Consider the following 23,359-nt stretch of genomic DNA (forward strand, 5'->3'; position numbering starts at 1 on the left):
ATTCCAAGCCAATCTCTAGCTGTGCCAGTCTGTAGTGCCAGAGAACAGGGGAGAGAAGAGCTCTCCAAAAACAGCTGCAAGGGACTGGGGCACTATCAAAAGCCCAAGTCATAATCACCGCCCTTGAGCAAGGTTTGCATTTTTATCTTTGCATCCTGTTTATGGTTACAGATTGAAGACACACCAAAGCCGATACGTTCAACCACCACCCTACTATCCAGAGGGTCAAGGCTGTCTTGCTAATGCACAGTCCTTATTTATTTGACTCCATAAAAATTATTGCCATATTTAAGGCAGTGCCCTCATGTCAACCCAGCGTGATGGGGCTTGCCTGCCCCATATGGCGGGTGGTGGTTTAAAACACGTAAGGTTTGAAGGCTCTTTGGTACACAGGCAAATGTGAGGCCTCTCACCCCGCTGCAAATGGAAATTCCATGAATTTCCATGCTTAGTTTTATTGGTTAGGGAAGACAGAAAGTAGGGCTGGGCCTCAGAGGAGAAAAGCTGGCAAAGGAAAGAAAGCGCATGAAAGGGAGCGGCCCCCAGGCTGGAGCCCCACCTTCCAAAGCTGAAACTTGAGAATGCAGGGGCACTTTCACCTGTTTTGTCCATCATGCAGTGGAAGGAAGTCTGCTCTTTTTTTATTTTCTTTTTAAAGTAAATCTGTATTCTGCATTAGAAGCTGCAGCTGCCGTGAATTCCCAGAAACTCCAACACGCTTGCCATGCGACAGAGCTTGCCTTTCACAGCCGCACTCTCCACGTGAGGAGGGGGTGGGGAAGACCTGGGATCTAGTTCAGGATTCTTATGAAGCAAAGCCGAGGTTCTCAGAAGTTTCAAGGCTTTGTAGCTGTAAAGATTGTGGGACTATTTAGCAAGCCTATGTTTAGGGAACTTAAAAGCTCCCAGGTACCTTTTCCTTTTGCAAGGGAGAGGGGGAAGCAGATGGAAACAAAATATTTCAGGTGTCAGGGTTTTACAGGCTTTTCAGACATTACAGTGGTACCTCTGGTTGTGAACGGGATCCGTTCCGGAGCCACGTTCGCAACCTGAAAGGAACGCAACCCGCGTCTGCGCACATGCGGGTCGTGATTCACCATTTCTGCGCATGACGTCATTTTGCATGTCTGCACATGCGGTGAAACCCGGAAGTAACACTTTCTGGTACTTCCGGGTCGCAACCTGAAAAGACATAACCCGCAGCATTCGCAACCCAAGGTATGACTGTATTTGTTCCCTCAGGGTGAGCCAGGTGTGAACAGGCCTCGGGCACCCGTGCTCGAGTAGAAGGGTGCAAAATTACTAGTGCAGACTGGTTATTACCGCTTTCATCATTTAAGTGCAAGACTACACAGCGCCCTGCTTCATCGGGGTGCCTTTTCGTTGCTGCCAGCAAATAAAAAATAAATGCACAGTGAACTCTACAATTCAAAAGCTTGCAAAAACACACACTGAAAAACACCCAGCCACCCTAAAGCAACGGTTTCTGGTCTCAATGAAAGTTTGCCATTGAGAGGTGCAGCGACTGGCCAACCAAACTACACTTTCCTCCTGTGTTACGTCTGAGTAGACATGTGCACAATTGTACTGCAGTGAATTCTTATCTCCCACACAGAAAGAGAGCTGGCGCAGCCTGTTGCAAAGTTCTAACCTTTGCCTTCGGTGGGGAGGAGGGATTCCATAGCATGCACCCACACTCACTGTGTAGTATTATTTGCAGAAAATGATTCCTAGGGACTACCCTGATCTCATAAAAACTGATCACAGGAAAAATGCATCCTGGTTGCTGGGGAAAAGGAATGGAAACTACAGGAATTCCAAGGACCTGGAAAGAAGTCTGAAGCAGAAAAAGAACACAGAAGAGGAAGGGGAAACAGCAACTCTTTAGACCACAGGAATAACTGGTGTCCAAACAACTCATTGGCTAAAATGGTTGGAGCAGTCAGTCCAGCTTGTTTCACAGAAATTTCTTAGATGGGGTACCTGCATATTTTGCTTCCTATTTCTCTGTCTAGAAGGGCAAGAGACTTGCCTCTTTAGAAAAAGGAAAGCTCAGAGTCCGGACCCCCTGCCCAAAGGCACCAATGAAAGCCTCTCCAGGTGCCACCTTGCTTGTGGGTGCTGAGTTGGTGACCCCCACCATGTAATATTTCTCCTGGCAGAGCACAATGTCCTATACCAGGGATGGAGAACCTGCCACCCTCCAGATATTTCTGGGGGGAAACTCCCATCAGCCTCAGCTAGCATGGCCCGCAGTCAAGCATGGTGGGGGCTGTAGTTCAACACCAGTTCAGAGGGCCGCAGTTATAGTTTCCCTTTGCAAGATTGTCACAAGCACCATGCATGATGCTGAAAGGTTTGGGAGTTTGTTTTTAAAAGAACCAAGCAAGAAGATTTCCAGTGGTGAGAAGGTAAGGCTTCAGGGGAGCTTAGCTCCTTCATTAGATCATCCCAGTGTTCTCAAGGCAAAAAATCAGCAAAGCTATTTGCCATCCAGGAGATGGGGCGGGTCAAGGCCCTGGCACACAATCTTGGAGGGGAGCAAACCAGCATCTCTGTCGCGCCCTGCCTGGCTCCGGCAGTGAGGACTGGGTGAGTGCCAAGGGCAAAGAGCACCCTCTATGCCCCTACCCTGCCCGGCGCATGAGCACCTGCCTGGCAGCGTTCAGCAGCAAGAGCTGGGCGAATGCGCTCCACTCCCACTGGTGAGCATTTGCGCCACCCCTGGTTCTGGCAAATGGCACTATACCCCTGCCCAGAAGAGTTTGGCCTACAACACCTCTGCGCTCTCGCTGGAGGGAGGCAATTCCAGGAAATGCAGAAGAAGCGTTTTGGATTTGATATCCCACCTTTCACTCCCCTTCAGGAGTCTCAAAGCGGCTAACATTCTCCTTTACCTTCCTCGCCCACAACAAACACTCTGTGAGGTAAGTGGGGCTGAGAGACTTCAAAGAAGTGTGACTGGCCCAAGGTCACCCAGCAGCTGCATGTGGAGGAACGGAGACGCGAACCTGGTTCCCCAGATTACGAGTCTACCGCTCTTAACCACTACACCACACTGGCTTGGAGGGGTCACCTGCTCTGCATGCAGAAGGTCCCAGGTCCAATTCCAGATGTCTCCTGGTGCCAAGAAAGGGCCCCCAAGCCCCAGGAGACACCTGCTGGTCACAGGTAGGCCACAGTGGGCTACATCTTCCTCCCCACACCTTCACTGAAGAAAAATGTGGTGGACGGAACAAAGCCTGCCTCACATGTAAATTCAGAAAGTGTGCCTTGGCTACTGGAGGGTTAGCCAACACCATCTTGAACCCATTTTGAGGTATACTCCATATTTAGGTGCCAGCAAGCCTCTCACCAACACCAGGCTATCGAGGGAGCGGGTTGCAATGCCAGCTGCTTCGAATGCTTGGCATTTGCTAGTGCAGCAATCTTGTAGGTCAAAGTCACCCACCAAGTATTCCTGAAAAAACAAGGCACCAGTGGGCGATTAACCCCTTGGGTAAGGTTACTGCCATAAAAGGGGACTGGGTATATAGCGTGACAGACAGTCCCAGAGCCTTATAGGATTACAGACACCAACCAATACACCCATAAATCAGACCTCTGAAGTCTGAGGATGCATGGAAGTGTGCAAACTACTGCCCAGAGGGGCCACTGCACCTGTGTTTCCTCAAGAGCAGAGGGACTAGAATCCAGCAGGGCCATCCGCTGCTAAAACTGAGGGGAGCCTCAAAACTCATGTTTGTAACAACACTGCAGCAATCTGCCAAAGTCAAAACTGCCCCACGGCAGCTTTCCCTGTGCCTCTGGCCCAGGCAGGAGCCCATACCTTCTTTAGCTTGTCGTTCTCCTCCATGTACTTCTTGGCCGCATCGCTAGCTCCTTCTGCCTGCTTCTTGAAGGCTTCGTTCGAAGCCAGGACGGTGGCGTGCTGGGAGATGAGGGTGACCAGGCGTCTCAGCAGGCTGCAAGGACAGAGGTAGAAGGTGGCTCAAAAGAGGGCATCGCAAACCAAGTCAACAAGAGAGTTAAGACACACACAGAGAGGTCTTTAGATCTGGGTCTGCTGTAAAGGGCACTGGAGTGACCTAGTTGATAAAGCACCGGGTTCAATTTCCAGGTCAGTCACAGGCTTCCCAACTGGCCTTGGAAATGAGGATTTTGTACTGGAAACTGGGAGTGACAGTAGCTTTCTTACCCACCAAAGCTGTCTCTGAATACTGGGGAAAGCAAGCAAGGAACACAACTTGGCCTTGCCCAAGGCTAACCAGGTGGGACTTGAATCTGAACCCAGTAGTGCTTTATCAGCTGGATCACTGAAGCCCCCACCTCCAGTCATAAAACGACTGAGCCATACATACCCGTTGGGGAAAACAGAACAGCGAGGCCTAACAATGTCTCTGACCAGAGAAGACTGGTAAGAAAATGGAAGGCCGGTCTTGCCATCAACAGGATCATGGGTTTAACTGCAGTAGAGAAGACTGTGCTTCACCTCAAAAGTTCAAGGATGGGGACCTGTGCCTTTCTGGATATTGCTGGACCACCATCTCCCACCATCCGTGGCCACAGGCCGTGCTGGCTGGGGCTGACACAACCTGGAGTCCAACATTATCCATAGAGCTACTTGAGATCCCCAATCCTGCTTCATGTCAAGGTTCCGCAAACCTTTGATAAAAGAAGCTGCCTTATACGAGTCAGGACATTGGTCCATCAAGCCCACTATCATCTGTACCCTGACCAGCAGAGATTCTGCAGCACAGCAGTTCTCTCCCCACACCAAGACAGAGGAGAGCAAAAGGCAGAAGGATCCGTGGAGCGCTTGGCCAAAGCCTTTGCTGCCTCCCAAGTCAGGAAGTGGTTGTGGCCCCTGCCAATGCAGGCACAGCTCCACACTGAGAACCCATTCTGCCAGCCCTTCTGCAATTGTTTATATCAAAATATGGCCTCTCTTACGAGGTTGTTGCTCACCAGGGCTCTCAGCTTAGAGACAGCTTCTTCTCCACCCTCCACCTGCTATCACCACTGCTTCCCTCCATCTTAGCCTTATCACTTCTTGCCCCATCCCCACCAGAGGAGCAAGAACAATGAGGCAACGCTTCCAGGACTTGAAAGAAGCCACTGCACATTGCCCTTTCAAGGAGCAGCTCCTTTTCAGCTTAGAAGAAGAGAAGAGGAGTTTGGAATTGATATCCCGCTTTATCACTACCCTAAGGAGTCTCAAAGCGACTAACATTCTCCGTTTCCCCTCTTCCCCCACAACAAACACTCTGTGAGGCTGAGAGACTTCAGAGAAGGGTGACTAGCCCAAGGTCACCCAGCAGCTGCGTGTGGAGGAGCAGGGAAGCGAATGCGGTTCACCAGATTACGAGACTACCACTCTTAACCACTACACCACACTGGCACCACAGGAGGCAGACTAACGTATAGGGAACCATGCAGAGCCAGCCCCCAGAGCCGCACAAGTCAGGCGCTACATTGCAAGGCTTAGGCAAGCCCTTCCGGCAGCTTGGATTGGCCCAGGAGAAGGAAGGCTGCCCCATCCAGGAGCCACCAAGCAGATCAACCGTGACAAGGGAGTGCCAGGACACAGGCCAAGAGTGCCACCCACAAAGCTCAGCCTTGGCCAGATGTCAAACAGGCTTTTGCCACCCCCAGATGACCACTGTCTGTTAGAAGCCACAGACCGAAATGCTGGTCAGAGAAGGGAGTGAGGTGGCAATAAACCCAGCGCAAGGCAGAGATGGCCCTCAGCACAGATTCCTCTGGCTGCAAGAGCTGCCATGCAAGGCCACAAAGCGGAACGAGAGAACGCTGGCAGTCCCTTCGAGTGCTTCAATGCCAACTGAAGCCCAGCGCAGGGTGGCTTGCAGCTCTCGCCTGGAGAAAATGCTCCATCCCGTTTTTAGAAAAGCTTCTCTCGATAGCGAGGACACAAGAGAGGGAAGGGCAGGCTTTTTACCTTTCTGAATAACCGCCTTGCAAGTCAACGTGCTTTGAAGGGCAAGGGAAGGGCAAAGCCACCTTGGACAAGCGTTAGGGGAGTGAGATCTGGCCCAGGACTCCCAGTTCCCTCTGTATAGCCATTCTGAGCACGGACAACAAACGCATTTTGCAACAATGAAAGGGAAAGTGAGCTGAGAAGCTGCAGCCCGAAGGCCAAGGGCTGAGCTCACAAGACCAGAACATCCTGCCTCCTGGCCAGACACTCACACACAGCAAAGATATGGAAGCCGACAGCTGCCCCCCCCATCCCTACTTCCAGCCCCAGCTGCACAGTCAAGCACATTCCCTTTGTATGCAACTCTGCACCCAGGCTGCTGATTTATGGCCCACAGGCATTGTTCACACCCTTCGCCAGCTGTCTTGTGCGGCCAAAAGCGGCTGCTCATCAAACCAGAGAGCTGGCTGGACAGGCACCGTAATGGACACAACAGAGACCCTGCAGCCTGCTCAGTGCCAGGAAGGACATGAGCCCTGGTTCAGCCGGCCTCTGTGAGCAGCTGCTGCCAACAGCAAGGACCACAGGCAACGGGGGAGGGGTGGAGCAGGAGGCCCCAGGTTCAATCTCCAAGTGGCATCTCCAGGTAGGGCTAGAAATGCCCCCTGCCCACCTGAACCCCTGGAGGCCGTGGCTGCCAATCAGCGTGGCAAAATCTAGATCAGCCTTTCTCAACCTGTGGGTCCCCAGATGTTGTTGAACTACAACTCCCATCACCCCTAGCTAGCAAGGGCCAAGCTCAGGGATGATGGGAGTTGTAGTCCAACAACATCTGGGGACCCACAGGTTGAGAACCGCTGATCTAGATGGACAGCTGCTCTAACTCAGCATGAGGCCATCTTCCTCCACTGGGGGAAGGGCCACATCTCGGTGGTAGAGCGTCTGCTCTGCATGCAGATGGTCCCAGGGTCAGTCCTCAGCACCTCCAGGTAAGGCTAGGAACACCCTCTGGCTGAACCCTGTACAGCCTCTGCCAGCCTGTGCAGACAATGCTGGGCTAGATGGAAGAATGGTCTGACTCTCAACAGGTTGCAAAATGAATAGCAAACATAAAAACCCATTATGTGGGCAGGAGAAGAGAGAATAACTTTAGGAATCGGAATTTCACCTCTTTTAGGCTTCTTACTGTTAATCTCAGAAGCTTCTAAAGAAAAAGTTGGCACGAAGGGCCAAGGGCTGCCTGGCCCTCACTACAGTCCAAGTGCCCAGAAGTGGTGGTTCTGTCCAGAGAAAGCATTCAGCATGTGCTCATTAGGGCATCACTTTGTGGCTTAATCCCCAACTCTAAGAGTCTACTCTACTGGCTTGTAGACTCAGCTGCTGTCCTCATCCTCAGGAATTTTCAGTAAGAAGTAAGAAATTATGCACCCCTGCCACCTTGTGGCCAAAGAGAGCACAGCAGGCTGCTTCAGCCTCTACAACTACAGTGGTACCTCGGGTTAAGTACTTCATTAATTCCAGAGGTCCGTTCTTAACCTGAAACTGTTCTTAACTTGAAGCACCACTTTAGCTAATGGGGCCTCCTGCTGCTGCCGTGCCACTGGAGCACGATTTCTGTTCTTATCCTGAAGCAAAGTTCTTAACCCGAGGTACTATTTCTGGGTTAGCGGAGTCTGTAACCTGAAGCATCTGTAACCCGAGGTACCACTGTACTTGACTCTAGTCTAAACAGCAGCAAACAGACTACACTGGTACTCGGGTTACATATGCGTCAGGTTACATACACTTCAGGTTACAGACTCCACTAACATAGCAATAGTACCTCGGGTTAAGAACTTTGCTTCAGGATGAGAACAGAAATTGTGCGGTGGCAGCAGCAGCAGCAGGAGGCCCCATTAGCTAAAGTGGTACCTCAGGTTAAGAACAGTTTCAAGTTAAGAATGGACCTCTGGAACAAATTACCGTAAGTTCTTATCCAGAGGTACCACTGTATGCAACAGGGGTTAGAAACAGGATGTCTTTGGTCAACTACCACCTGGTCCTCACAGTCAGGTGGAGGCAAGAGGGAGCAAGCAGTGCATGCCCAGCTACTGCATAGTCCCATTATTTATTATTATTTGTATACTGCCCTTCATCTGAAGATCTCAAGGCAGTTCACAGCATAAAATTACGTAATAAAAACACAAAATACATAATAAAAAGAACTATCTGTGGAGTCCAACAGCATCCAGACGGAATCTTAGGAATCTCTTAGGAATCTTAGCAAGTCTTGGATAGTAAGCGGGAATACAGAAGGCACTGGGAATAAGGCACTGAGATGAGCAGTTGCATCAGTCGCAGCCAGATTGCATCACCCTTAGCACCCACTGCTTGCCAGTAAGGCCAAATTGTCAGTAAGGCCCTTGACATAGTTCTTGCAGATCGTGTTGCTGTATAGAAATTTTGACACCCTGCCTCCTCCAAGAGGCCTTCCAAAAGAGCTAGGCTGCTGTGCCAGACTGATGCTGAAAACAGGAGTCCTGCTCTGAAGATTAACAGGTTTTTTACAGCATAAGCTTTTGATGGGATGAAAGTCACCCAGACAGACGAGAGAAAAGAAGCAGAGAGATAGCACCCAATGAGACTCTAAACAGCCTAGGACCCTCGTACCTCTGGGACCACCTCTCCCGGTATGCCCCACGGAGAGCCTCAAGGTCCATAAATAGGAACACCCTAGTGGTCCTGGGCCCCAAGGAAGTCAGATTAGCCTCAACCAGAGCCAGGGCCTTTTCAACACTGGCTCCGGCCTGGTGGAACGCTCTGCCTCATGAGACCAGGGCCCTGCAGGATCTGATTTCTTTCCGCAGGGCCTGTAAGACAGAGTTGTTCCGCCTGGCCTTTGGCTTGGGATCAACTTGATCCCCTCCCCCTCTTTAATTTTTATTTTCCTTTCTCCTCCTGCGATGAGGCTACATTTTAATATTTTAATGTTTCAATATTTTAATGTTGTATTTTAATCTTGTTTTTAAGTTGTATTCATTCAACTTGTTTTTATTATTGCTTGTTAGCCGCCCTGAGCCCGGCCTTGGCTGGGGAGGGTGGGGTATAAATAAAAATTATTATTATTATTATTATTATTATTATTATTATTATTATTATTATAAACCAGGAACAGGAAACCAGTGTGGCCCTCTTGATCAGGCATCCCCAAACTCGGTCCTCCAGCTGTTTTGGGACTACAACTCCCATCATCCCTAGCTAACACGACCAGTGGTCAGGGATGATGGGAGTTGTAGTCCCAAAACAGCTGGAGGGCAGAGTTTGGGGATGCCAGCTCTAGATGCTGTTCTCCAGCCCTGACCTAAACAGAGCAACGCAAATGAAAGCAGGGAGAAGAGGTAAGCCCCTCTGCAGCTCACATCACGCTCGTTGTCAAAGCTTCCAGAAGGGAGAGCAGGGAAATGTGATGAAAACCGTGCCTCTTTTTGTACAGCAGTGGTTTTCAAATCTATCTTCAGGGAGTAATTTTTAGTACTGCTTTGTCTGCCAATCTGCATATCTCACAGTTGTTGAGACAGCCTGGGCATGCACCGTGCGAACAACACTGCAGAAGGTTAACTGCATTGCTTATGCAAGGGTGGGGAGACTTTTTCGTCCACCATGTGGGCCAACCTTGACAGGTGAGTGGTGCAATCCATCCCAGAGGCGAAACAAGGCTTTATTTAACTTGGGTCAGAGACCCTTTTGGGTACCCAATCCCCCAATGCACATTTGCACATATACACACACACAGCCTGGGAGCCTCAATGGTGCCCCTCTGGAGCAAAAACCCTGACTAGCCCCCACCTCCTATAGCTACAGCTCTGAAGCAGACAACACCAGAGGATTGGCAAGTGGGTTGTCCCACCCACCCCTCCAAATTCATTGTGCAGGGTTCCCAAACTTGGCACCACAGCGCAGGAGGCATTGCCAGCCCTGTGCTTTCCATGTTCTGTAGGTTGAAAGGAGAAGCACAGGCAGCTTCAAAGAGCAGTTGTAAAAAGGGAGAAGCAGCTTCTACTGAATAGAAACCACATGCCCACCTCAAGCAAGGTGCGTTCCTAGTGCCCATCATTTGATGCCATGACTGGGAGCATACCTTGCTCCAGCAAAAGAACAGTCAGGAATCCACTTTAAGCTCCTGGTTGTTCCTTTGAAACCCCACCCTTACCTGTCCCACACCTGCTATCATGTATGTGGGGCGGTGGGCCTTGATTCACAAAAAAGCCTTGTAGGCCAAGTGGGCAGGCCTGGCTAGCCATGTTTGGCCCGTGGGCCAGAGGCTCCCCACCTCTAGCTTTGCCATCCTCTCGGGTGGCGCTGTGGGTTAAACCACAGAGCCTAGGACTTGCCGATCAGAAGGTCGGCGGTTCGAATCCCCGCAACAGGGTGAGCTCCTGTTGCTCAGTCCCTGCTCCTGCCAACCTAGCAGTTCGAAAGCACATCAAAGTGCAAGTAGATAAATAGGTACCACTCCAGCGGGAAGGTAAACGGTGTTTCCGTGCGCTGCTCTGGTTCGCCAGGGTCCTGCTGGCCACATGACCCGGAAGCTGTGCGCCAGCTCCCTCGGCCAATAAAGCGAGATGAGCGCCGCAACCCCAGAGTCGGCCACGACTGGACCTAATGGTCAGGGGTCCCGTTACCTTTTATGCAGCTCTGCAGCCAACACCTACGGTGCAAGAGAACCAGGCAAAGCGTCATTAAGGGGAGATGTCAAAGCCTGCCTAGAAGCTTTTCTCTGCAAAGGAGAATATATGGAGGCCACCCTTGAAAGGGGGAGAGGGATGCTCCCAAGAGAACTCTTTGCTACTATGTGCAAGAACTATGTCAGGGGCCACAAATTTGGTTCTTACTGGCAAGAAGTGGGTGCTAAGGGTGATGCAATCTGGCTGCAGCTGATGCTCCCCTCAATGCCTTATTTCCATTGCCTCCTGAATTCAAACCTAGTATCCAAGCCTTACCCAGATTCCCAAGCATCTGGCCCAGGGATTGGGAAATGGTGGCCCTCTAGATGCTGTTAAGACTCCAGTTTCCATCAGGCTCCAGGCAGCATGGCTAATAGTCAGGGGTGATGAGTCTGGCCGGCCACACAGCTTGCCCGCCACCTGATCTGGCCTCAGCAGTGCCCCTGAGGTACTCACAAGGACATCAGCAGCGAGAAGCCAGCAATGTAGAGGTTCCGCTGGGCTCGAAAGAGCTTCATGTGGTAATGCTCCACAGCCCCAGGGTTGGTCTGCAGGTTCACTTTCTCGGTCACATCGTCATATTTCCGGATCTCACGAATGGCATCTGAAAGTCACAAATTTATACACGAGTCAGAGCTCCACAGACTGACTTGCTTGAACTTAAGCTCTGGTTGGTTTCTGGAGATTTCGTCCCAGGCCCAGCCCATTGCCATGAATCCAGCTGCAGTCTTTGACAAGACTCCACCCAAAGCCATCATGCCACAACAGCATGTGTTCCAGACAGAAGTATAAAATGGAGGTAGGTTTTGGTCATGCCAACTTGAGAATGCTTGTCCCACTGACCAACGGTAGGGTCCCCAAAGCAGGTCTTAGACTGATGGGAACATAAACAAGCTTTTCAGCTGCCCCCACACAATGCAACACAATGCTACCCTCCTACCATGAGGAGCCTCTGGGTAATTTCCACTGGTCCAGAATATAGTACCATAATTTCTATCTAGAACTAACCTCCAGGAGCGTATCTCACCTTTCAGAGCAGGGCTGGGGACCTGTGGCTCTCTAGCTATTTATGGATTCCAGCTTCCATCAGCCCCAGCCAACATGGCCAATGATTGGAGATGATAAGAGCGGTAGTTCAACAACTACTTGGGGGGGGGGGTCACACGCTCCCCAGCCCAGTCTCTGAGGAGAGCGCCATTAGCTGCCAGCTTGTTTTCAGGCCCAGTTTAGGATGTTGGCTTCCAATCTTTAAAGCCCTCAGTGGCCTTGATCTAGGAAGCCACTTAATGAGCTTTCTCCTATACTTGCCACCCACCACATTAATTAAGATTGACACATGAGACATTACTTCATGCAATCACGATCATCTGAGGCAAGATCAGCTGTCACCAGGAATAGGATATATTCAGCATGGTGCCCAAGTTTAATTCTCTCCTGAGAGAAATCTGTCACTTCCACTCCATTGTCATATATTTCAGGGCTTTTTTTTTTGGTTAAAAGAATAATGATAATGAGGTGCCGGTTCTAGGATCTGTACCAAAGTGCTGTGGGTGCCAGCACAAAATGGCTGCCATGAGCATCAAAGAAACAGAGGTCCTATTAGAAGGGGGCGGAAGCGCCCTGCTTCTCATGCTTGAGAATTAAGCCAATGTTAGCTGAAAGGTCTGTGTAGATGCAAGACAATGTCACCCCTCCTTCATTCCGTTCCAGTCTGAGACAGTACGAATGCTCTTTGGGTATTAACATTACAAGCCATTTTGACAGCCTAAGTCATGGCAATACATGATTGCAAAATAAAGTTTTGACTCCTCACTGACTGTGCTAAAGGTGAAACATATTCAGCCGCGCCAAGTATTCTAAAAGCAGCGGACTTCCAGTACCAGGCGATACGTTGGTCACATGATTGTGCTGCCCAGGCTTCTTTTTCTTTTAGCAACAGAAATTGCTGGGGTGCAATTCAGATGGGGATCACAGTGCATGGACCGGTGTGTGTGTGGTGGTGACCTACTCCACAGCCTTTTTCTCACTAGAAATCCACTCTTCTGCTTATTGCCCCTAAAGGTGTGATTTGCCACAAGCAGCTTGGGAGGCAATTTTGAGGGGGGAAATGTGTGGAGAGAAGGGACAATTCTCTCACCCCACAAATCCTACCCAAAGTCAAACCCCCACAGCTGATATTTCCAGAAGGAAAATCAAGCTCAAGTCACATGGCAAACATATCATCCAGTCTGGGTCAAATATGATAGTCAGGTTTCAAGAATATATGGGGTTAGCAGGATAAAGGTAACTAAAGTTTGAAGTGACTGAGAACTAAAGCACTGAATGTCTTCTCCTCCTAGGCCAGGTAGGGGATCCCGAGGCCCAGAGGCCAGGTGCACACCCATCTACCCCCAAGACCTCTCTATCTGGCCCACATGACTCTCTCCAGGACACACCCCACACTAGCACCTGCCCCACTTTCTCCTTGAGGGCTTTTGCCTGACTGAACTGAGAATAGAGAAGTCTGCATAGGAATCTCTGGATTTTACATGACTTGAATGGAGCCTGCTATATGAAAGCAAGTCATGTCTGGGGTTCTACCCATTTTTTTGCCTCTGGCCGTGCCCATTTTGTGGCCCCCAGGAGGAAAAAGCGCCCTTTCCCTGCCCTGTGCAACAACTTCTTCTGCTAGCACAATGGGGCTTGCCCCTCCAGTTGGCTCTGGGGGTCAGGAGAACCACTGGGACAGCAGGCAGGTGGAGGAGAAGGCAGCTCATTTCATCAGGAAAGCAGAAAGGAGTGAGCCGACAGAGCGATCTGCTTGGCTCTATGTTGAATACATTCCCTAAAACAGGACGGCTGACTGATGACCCACGGGCTGGACTTGCCTTCTTGTGGTGCCATGTGAACATGGCTCATTTTGGTTCTATAATAAGTGTCTGCATTTGTGTGGACACAAGTCCATCAGCTCCATCCCTAGGGAGCCCCGACAGCCAGACGGCACAAACTGATGGGATGGTGCTCTACTCATTCATAAGACAAATGCTTCAGTGGAGATTCCCGCATTGCAGTGGGTTGGGCTAGATGACCCTCAGGGTTTCCTTCCAACTCTACAATGCTGAGTCCATGAAAGGGGTTTGTACGGAAAAGTGCACTTCTCACCCTCACTGTCCCACTGAAAACTCCAGGGGGCAGCAGAAGCCAACTTCTTGCATATGTTGCAAGCTCCATCTCTGTATGAACTGCAGCTTGCCTGTGCCATTTTAACACTCTTGCTCTGCAGAGTCTCTCTTGCCAAAGGAGCCAGAAGCAGAGAAACCTGCTGAAGAACAGCCAGGAATGTTTCACAGGGAAGACCCTACCTGTCACTTGGCATGTGCTGCTGGCTGGAACTCTGGATTTTGGGCCATCACCGCAGGTGACTTTAGAGGCAGTGACGAAGAACATGGTGCCCTCCAGATGCTGGCGTACTGCAACTCCTCAGCCAGCATGACCAATGGTCAGGGTTGATGGGAGTTGTAGTTCAGGGGCAGCTGAAGGGCGCCATGTTGACCATCCTTGCTTTAGGGGAAATTGAGCATCTCTAAGACAACAGCCCAGCCACGGCATCTATCTTAACGGAGGGGGAGGTAAGAATGTGCCCAACTTCGGATCCAATTTATTTCTAAGCCGTTTCTCCATCTCAAAGGCCTTCAAAGTGCCGGCAACCTTATATTTTAAAAATATAGAATTCTGCACCATAAAACTGGATCAGGAGCAACACGCACACAATCCAGGGGAGAGCTTGTCCACAAAGGCACTACATAAAGGCTGGGCCAAGTGTCGAAATGCTAGCATGGAGAGGGGGCCAAGTGAGCCCTTCAGGGCATGGAGTTCCATAATCTGGGAGAAACAACCCAAAAGGCTCTGCCCCATGTAGAGGGTAGACTGCATCTCTAACAGTGGCAGAGCAGGGAATCTGCTGAGGACCTCAAAAGGCAGACAAGTATCACATGAAGGAGGCTGTTTCCTGAAATGCCCTGATGCAAGGGGCTTAAAACAAATTGGCTTGCTTTATGTGGAACTGGTGTAGTGGAGGTAGGGGTCAAAAGAGCAGCCTCATTTCACAAGGCTTCCAGGGTGTCTCCCCCACCCCCCATCTGAATAGAATACATTGCCATAACCCACACAAAAGATATTTGGCATCCTAGCCCAACTGCTGATGATATTTTTTATTATTATTATTATTATTATTATTATTATTATTATTATTATTATTATTATTTTATTTGTACCCTGCCCATCTGGCTGGGTTTCCCCAGCCACTCTGGGCAGCTTCCAACAAAGATTAAAAATACATCAAAATGGATGCAAAGCAGTTGTCTACTCAACTGTCCTGAGCAGTTAAGTGCAATGGTGAAGTAGAAAGAAGGTACCGTATTTTTCGCACCATAACACTCACTTTTTTCCTCCTAGAAAGTAAGGGGAAATGTCTGTGCGTGTTATGGAGCGAATGCCTACGGATGGTGGGGGGATCTGCTGCAGTCGTGAGCAGAGGATCCATGGTTCCCCTTCCTTCCCTCCTCTGTGGCTTGCTTTGAAACAGCAAAGCGGGAGAAGAGCCGCTGAGTGAGGAGGAGGAGAGAGACAGAGAGCCTGCTTGCTTTAAAGGAGCAAAGCGGGAGAGGAGAGGAGCCGCTTACATGAGTGTAAGCGGCTCCTGTCCGGTTGGCTCCTCAATAAATATCTTTTTAAAAATAAATAAATAAATAAATAAAGCAAGCAGGCTCTCTGTCTCTCTCTCCTCCCCACTCGCTAAATAGCAGCAACGTTTTTTCAAGCAGGCTTTCTGTCTCTCTCTCTCCTCCCCACTCCTCTTATAAGAGCCTTCTCCTTTTATACCCCTCTTCTGCATTATTAACAGCATCCTTCTCCACCCACCCCACGCGTGTTCCCTGTCCCTTGAGTGCTTTTCCTTCCCTCCCCACTTAAAACATGGTTACAAAGCACAGATCCACACGGATCCTCAGGATTTTTGCACTGGGTCACCCCAAATTCACAATCAGATCACATAGCATGTCCATGGCTACAGCTTGCACCAAAAAAATCACGCACCCACTGTTGCCTGGGGCCGCAGTGGTGCAAAAACGTGGTTACAAAGCACAGATCCACATGGATCCTCAGGATTTTTGCATTGGGCTACCCCAAACTCACCGTCAGATCACATGTCTGTGGCCACAGCATGAACCACAAAAATCATACATCCACTGTTTCGTTTAGAATATTTTTTTTCTTGTTTTCTTCCTCTAAAAACTATGTGCGTGTTATGGTTGGGAGCGTGTTATAGAGCGAAAAATACGGGTACCTATAAAGCAGAGGTCTGTCATCTCCACCACTTTTGCACCCGCAACCCCCAATATTTTGACACCAGCTTTCCCCCTCTGATTTATCTTCAACTCTTACTCTTCTAGTATTTTCCAGAGCACAGAAATGCTTCTGGTTGCCTTTTAGATTTCACAGCCACCCTGTGAGGAAGACCCCAAGAAAATTCATGGCTGGGCAGGATTTGAACCTCAATCCTTCACAGCCAAACCCAGCACAGCACTCTGGGCAAAGCCCTACCCCAGCTACATGGAGGGAGATGAAAGGGTGGTTCTCCTGAATCACTGGCCAAAATAAAGTTGAGTGGGTGTGGAGAAAGGCCCTGAACCACAGCCACGTTCCTGTCCCGTTTTTGTCACAGTGCCGGGCTATGAGCAGCTCAGCGAGCACAGGAGGAAGAAGTGGCCCAAGGCCCTGGGGACCTGGCCAGCACCTGGCAGGCACAGGCAGAGAAGCAAACGCTCCCCTGAGCGGGTGAGGCGAGAACACCCACCCCAAGCACACTGGCTTCCTTCCACTCACCAAGAAACAACAAGACCAGGATGACTATGAGCACAACAAAGAAGGTATTCCCATAGGCCAACATTATCTTCACCAAGCGGGACTTGAAGATTTTCTGCCATCTGTGGAAGAAGGTTGGAGGTTAGGATCAATGCTTTGCAGGAAACATACACAAACACACTTGACCGCAACACAGGCAGCAGCTTGTTCTGCTATGGGTGGGGAAGCAAAATGGAGACAGGACCCAGTTTTTCCTCTCTTGGGCTATTTAGGAGGCATTGGACAAGCGACGACCAAGACCGGGATGGTAAACCTCCAGACGCAATTGGCCTATAACATTCCCATCATCCCAGAGTATTAGTCATGCTGGCTGGGCTGATGGGAGTCTCAGCAACATCTGGAAGGCTCTAGGTTCCCCCTTCCCCACCTCCAGGGATTTCCCACCTCCCCGGTTACCTCTGCCTAACCTGACGCCATGGAGGCACTTTCAGGCAAAAGGCATTTTGGGGCTACATCAATGCCTTGGAGGGAATGTAACTCCTGGAAGAAATCAGGAGACAACTCGGTAATTGCCAAGCAACATCCCCAGACAACCTTCCGTCTGGGTTAAACAGCAGCAGAAGAGGACTTCCGGAGGCGGCGCGACCGGTAATGGCTGCCTTCTCCGAGTAAGGAGAAGGGAGCTCCGCTGTAAACGGGTCGTCCGCTACGGCGAAGCGGAGACCCATTCAGAAAAACCACAGGTGGCAGAAGCCTGTGGTCTCGGGACCCGGCGGGCGCCAGAAGCAGCCCCCAAAACGTTGAAGGGACCCCGTAAGGGGCTCCGGATCGCGGAGGGGGTAGCGGCGCTGTGGGTCGTTGCGCAAACAGCGAAGTGAAGCCGCATTGCTGTTGCCGGTCAGCGCTGTCCTTTCTTCCTGCAACTTTTCTGAACTTTGGAAACTACAACCCGTGAGTAAATTTGGACATTGAAAACTTTCTGAAACTTTTGTCAACTTTCTGAAACTTTTTGAGAACTTTATGAAACTTTTAAAACTTTTTTAAAAAAGTTGAAATCTGGCTGAAAACGGAGTGAGGATAAGCAGGAAGCCCATCTCCCGCTACACTGAACCTTAAGCAAAGAGCAGGAGGAGTGGAGACAAAAAGTTATGCGTTAACTAAATGCTGGCACCCTGTTAAAGCAGTTTTCTGAGTGAAAGACTTTGAGCTATTGACTTTTGCTGGTCATATTCGGGGTGCACTGATATCCTTCTTCTGTGGTACCAGTGGATTATAAAATAAATAAGAATCTCTGGTGCTGGAGCTGCCTGGATGAGCACCAGTTTGCAACTTTGGATACATTGAATTCAGGTTTTGAAAAATTCTGAGTTGGAACTGGATACTTTGACACTATGCTCAGATTAAAGAAGTGTTTAAAAATGACAAAAAGCTAGGATTCCAAGTGGAAAAGTCAAAGTTAGAAACTGAACTGTTAGAACCTAAGACTAAGGTACTTTCAAGAATGTATAACTTGCTGCTGAAATGGAACACACATGACGAAATGGTAAAATCAACAATGATAAAATGGGCGCAGGATATTGGGTATAATATTATGTTTGAAGATTGGGAAAGGTTGTGGACCTCTGGGCTGAACTTCACTGCATGTAATGCGTTGAAGGAAAATGTGATGAAAATGATGTATAGATGGTACATGACCCCTGTTAAACTGGCTAAAATATACCATTCGTCTGATAGCAAATGTTGGAAATGTAAGGAAAATGAAGGAACATTTTTTCACCTCTGGTGGACCTGCCCTAGAGTGAAGGCCTTTTGGGAGAAGATATATAATGAATTAAAAAAGGTGTTTAAATACACCTTTACTAAGAAATCAGAGGCCTTTCTCCTGGGTATTGTCGGCCAGAGTGTGTTAAAAGAGGACAGAACATTCTTTTTGTACGCAACAACAGCAGCAAGAATATTAATTGCCAAGAATTGGAAAACTCAGGAGTTACCCACTGTGGAAGAATGGCAGATGCAACTGATGGACTATATGCAATTAGCCGAGATGACCGGCAGAATTCGAGACCAGGGAGAAGAAAGGATGGAAGAAGACTGGAGGAAATTTAAGATTTATTTACAAAAATATTGTAATTTGGCTGAGTGCTGAATTGGATGCCAGTGCAGACAATTGTCTACCATTAAATTAGATTTAAGGCTGAATTATATGTCAAACCAAATTAAGATTATTAATTAAGATGAGTTAAATGATAATTTGTTTGAAATTAATTTAATAATGATGTAAGTGTATGCGGGAGGTGTGGGGGAGTCCCATGTAACAATTGAGAGATGTTAAATGGACAATGATAAGTGCTTATCTAATATATGCTTTATTTGAAAACTTTAATAAATATATTATAAAAAAAAAAAATAAACAGCAGCAGAAGAGATGCCAGAAGGAGATGGGAGGAAGGAATGGGTGAAGGGGGGATGTGTATGCCATGATTCTAAAGAAGTGCAGGTTGGGAAGAGAATTCAGCTTCCTGAGAGTCTTGCATATATGTATTTTTTTAAAGAAAACTAAGGTTCTAGGCCTCATAGCTGGGAAGGCATGTTTGTAAGGTGAGCAGTGCCTGCGAAAGACTCAAAAGCCAGAGCAGCAGCCAAGGAAGGCTTCCAGGAGCTAGAAACAGAAATGAAGTGTCCCAGGCAGCTCTTTGCTTCTCCCAAAAAGTTAAAACTGGAACGTGTCCAGAGGAGGGCAACCAAAATGGTCAAAGGCCTGGAAACGATGCCTTATGAGGAACGGCTAAGGGAGCTGGGCATGTTTAGCCTGGAGAAGAGGAGGTTAAGGGGTGATATGATAGCCATGTTCAAATATATAAAAGGATGTCACATAGAGGAGGGAGAAAGGTTGTTTTCTGCTGCTCCAGAGAAGCGGACACGGAGCAATGGATCCAAACTACAAGAAAGAAGATTCCACCTAAACATTAGGAAGAACTTCCTGACAGTAAGAGCTGTTCGACAGTGGAATTTGCTGCCAAGGAGTGTGGTGGAGTCTCCTTCTTTGGAGGTCTTTAAGCAGAGGCTTGACAACCATATGTCAGGAGTGCTCTGATGGTGTTTCCTGCTTGGCAGGGGGTTGGACTCGATGGCCCTTGTGGTCTCTTCCAACTCTATGATTCTATGATTCTATGAAATTAGCAGAACTATGCAGGGTTTAAGTAGGTCATTTTAAGGATTGTGACACATGGCACCAAACACAAAAATATTTTTTAAGCAATTGCCTCTCATTTTCCAATCATCTCACACAAAAGATTCCATCAACAATCGGATTTCATTAACTGAATTATGCAAACTAAGTTTACGAGCAGTGTTAGAAACTCAGATATAGATCGCCAAATGGCACCTTAAACCAAGGCTGCGGTCACCCCAATGGCACCATTCCCCTCCCACCCCCATGGGATGATGACAATTATTATTATTTCTGTTTCTATACTGCTTTATATTTTAAAGAACAAATCTCTGTGTTTTACAACACATTAAAACATCAAATAAAACAATTCAGAATAAATCTAATTCAGGCTTCAAGGAAAGTATTTCAGATTCTTCTCGAAGTGGCATTTTGTTTTCCTCAATCGCCAGCCTGGCATCCAGAGATCTCCATGTGGTCACAACTGGACCCGCACCAGTCGCAACTGGCTAATTCCAAACACCGTTTACAAGTTTATGTAGCAAAACATGGCTTTTCTTGCTGCAGAATCTGCAAAATTTGGACTTAGCAGGTTACAGAATTTTATTTCTTAGTGCATCAGAATACAAACAGCCCTGACAGTGAGCTTTACTATCAACCTTTGTAATAGTAATAAAAAATTACTTAGCCGCCCTTCTATAAAGTCCCAGGGTTGCAGCACTTTTTAATAGGTATTTCAATCAGCTTAAAATAAATTAGTGTCGTAGAATAGGGTGGTTCCTAAGAACACTGTCCAAGAACTATGTCCTACATAAGGGCTGTTGCACCATTTCCTAACCACAACCCCCCTCTGAGCTACTTAGCAGATGTTTAACAATAAGGGACTTGGCTAAATAAATGGGAGTGACTTTTCATCCACCTCCTTGTCTCCTCTCACAGATTCCAGTGAGAACCAGATATTAAAAATAATTTCCCATCGGTCTGCAAGAGCTAATCACTCTCACCCAGCTCAACCCACTGTTTCGTTGACAGGCATCCGCCTCCTGCAACATCCTAGAAACCAAGGCCGAGAGAGGGTGTGATTGCGTCCTTAATTGTGTTACACAATAGCTGTGGCCTGGAAAGGCTCCTAGGTTCACCCGCAATCCCATCCCCACCTCTGCTCACCTTGTTGCTGAGATAAAGGGTATGCACAGGAGGAAAACGAGGAGGACTTCTGCATACAGGAAGGTGGCCACAGCCGCCCACTGGAGACTCATTGTGAGAAGCTTGGAAGGGACTCTACGTTGGAGAGACTGAAGACTTCACGGCTAGGATGCAATTCTTAGCTGGGAGAGAGAAGACACTTGAATATGAAATTTGCTTGGCAAAATCCCCTATGTTGTACCCTCGCAGCAACAACCGCTCAACTCCAAAGCTAAGGTTTAACCTGTATGGCACACTGAAGGAGGGAGAAGCCACAGCTATTGGTTCCCCCTTATCTATTTAGGCAGCGCTGGGTAACTTATGGCCCTCCAGATGGCAATGGACTCCAAATCCCATCACCTCCAACTAGCATGGTCAATGGTCAGGGATGACCACTGGGAGTTGTACAACATCATCTAGAGGACCACAGGTTCTTCCCCTCTGCTTTCAAGACTGGCTAAGCTTATATACCATGCGAGTTCACTGCCATCTCAGAGGACAGCCTTTGAGTAAGCTCAGGCAGGGTCTGCCTGCAGGATCAGAGGCAGTGTATCTTGCTGGGGTTCCACAAGTGGGGCAAGTGCTGTTGCCTTTGCTATGGGCTTCCCAGAGGAATCTGGTTTGACCATTATGAGAACAGGATGCTAGACTAGATGGACGTCTGGACCAATCCAGCAGGGCTCCGATGTACTTAAAGTCTGTAATGTTCATGAAACCCACATCAACACCCCCCCCAAATGTATTTGGCACAATGGTCAGAACATGTCGTTAAGCTGCTCAAGAACTGGAACAAGTTTGTTCTTTTTCCTTAGGTAATTAGGTTCATCCTCACATTTTAGCATTTATTCTTTTGTACCTTGTGAGCTGCCCAAAATACATGTTATATAAATAGTTTGTTTTATGATAATTTTGATTGTTCCTATTTTGTACAGTTTATCATCATCATCATCATCATTATTATTTTAATTCAGTACCCACCTTTCACCCTAAGGTTGCAAGGTGAGTCACAACAATTAAAAAGCTTACAGCTGAACAAGACAATCACAAAAAATAGGGAGGGTCCTAGTCGGTAATTTTATGTACACCACTTAAAAACGTTAATGGCTTAAATAAATACATATATTCTTTATATTAAATAAATATATTCTCAACACAGCTTGCTCCATGGGAGATTTCTCTGTTTGCAATCCAGACAGAGATGGATGCATTAAGTGCCCTATGATAATCTTCTGCTGTCTCTTTAGATCAAGGCCTCTTTCTCCTCCCCGTCTCCATTTTGATTTTACCTTCAGATTAGGGTTGGGGGAATCTGTGACCCTTCAGATGTTACTGGACTGCAGCTCCTTCCCATCAGCCCAGCCAATGACCGGTGGCCAGGCTTGTAGCTCAAGGGCCACAGGTTTCCCCATGCCTGCTTTAGGCACAGTCTAATGCAAATAAGCAGGGGTCTTGGGGCAGGGCCTGACACCCCAAGAAAAACTCTTTTAGGGAAAGAAACAGAAGCAGCGCTTTCTGCTCAGTGCCATCTTTCCTGCGCAAACATTTAGGGAGTGATGCTGCCATGGACACCAGGATAGTGCCCCACCTAACAGGCAGTTCATTCAGTAACAACTTGTAGGCCTCCAGCCCCACAGCAAGCATCAGTGTTTAGAAGCGAGCAATATTTCACCCTTTGCTACCTTTACAACCTTTGCACAGACCCAGTGGAGGAGTTGCATTTGAGACTAGAAAGCTCTTCTCCAATATTTCAGCATATTACTTGAAAAAGTGCAGGCATGGAGGCAACCCTGGAACAGGCCCATAACCGCCAGAACGGCAGAGGGGTTGCCACAGCCTATTCACTTCCTTTTATCTGAGCGTTTGGTGCAGAAATAGCCCACCAGGGGCTTAAACAGACACTTGCAGCAAACAGGGGTTTCGTTTACCACTCCCTGCCTCACTTCCACGCCCAGAGAAAGCACCAGAAAAAGTTCCATCCGCCTCCCCCAGTGTTACACCATCAGCCACATTCAGAGAACACGTGGGCAGGGCAAGGAAAATCATTCCCTGTGCAGCATGTACTGGGAACACAGCTATCAAGGCAAGGTGCAAAGCAAGTTTTTGGTTTGCTATGGAAACCTAAGGCCTTAAAAAGGCGGCGGAGGCAGTTCTTTCTAACTCTAAAGGTTGCTTCTAGGTTGTTAAAACTTTAGAAATGTCCGAGCAACAAGGCAGAGCCGTAGCTACGAGGGGGGCGGGGGCTAGCCGGGTTTTTTGCCCCCGGTGACGCCTCCGGGGGCACCAGCCTGTGTGCCTTCGCAAATGCATGGGTTTTCTTTTGCCAGACTGGGTCTTTCACCCGGGTGAAATAAAGCCTAGTTTCGCCCCTGCAATAAGGCAATGCGCTTTCTCCCACGCTTTATAGCCAGCAGAACCAGCCGCAGGATCCAAGCGGGCTCCTGCGAACCACCGAGGAGGCAGGATTGTTGCAGAACCGGTCTGTGCGCGCCTCTTCCCACACAAACGCCCAGCAGGAGCAGCAAA

The 23,359-nt window shown here is 48.6% G+C and overlaps 1 protein-coding gene across 1 annotated transcript in view; it reads right to left on the reverse strand.

The window, feature by feature from the left end:
• BCAP31 (B cell receptor associated protein 31) overlaps positions 1-23,359 on the reverse strand; it is a 39,691-nt gene that overhangs the window by 15,622 nt on the left and 710 nt on the right. Inside the window, exons 2-5 of the mRNA XM_083592487.1 lie at positions 20,819-20,979; positions 16,504-16,604; positions 11,098-11,245; positions 3,830-3,965 (exon numbers count right to left, since the gene is read on the reverse strand). Coding sequence (XP_083448613.1) covers positions 3,830-3,965; positions 11,098-11,245; positions 16,504-16,604; positions 20,819-20,910 — 477 coding nt within the window. The 5' untranslated portion in view covers positions 20,911-20,979. The remainder of the gene's footprint in view (positions 1-3,829; positions 3,966-11,097; positions 11,246-16,503; positions 16,605-20,818; positions 20,980-23,359) is intronic.

This window comes from Podarcis filfolensis (genome assembly GCF_964270895.1).
Source record: "Podarcis filfolensis genome assembly, chromosome: 17".
In the NCBI taxonomy this organism is placed as follows: Eukaryota; Metazoa; Chordata; class Lepidosauria; order Squamata; family Lacertidae; genus Podarcis; species Podarcis filfolensis.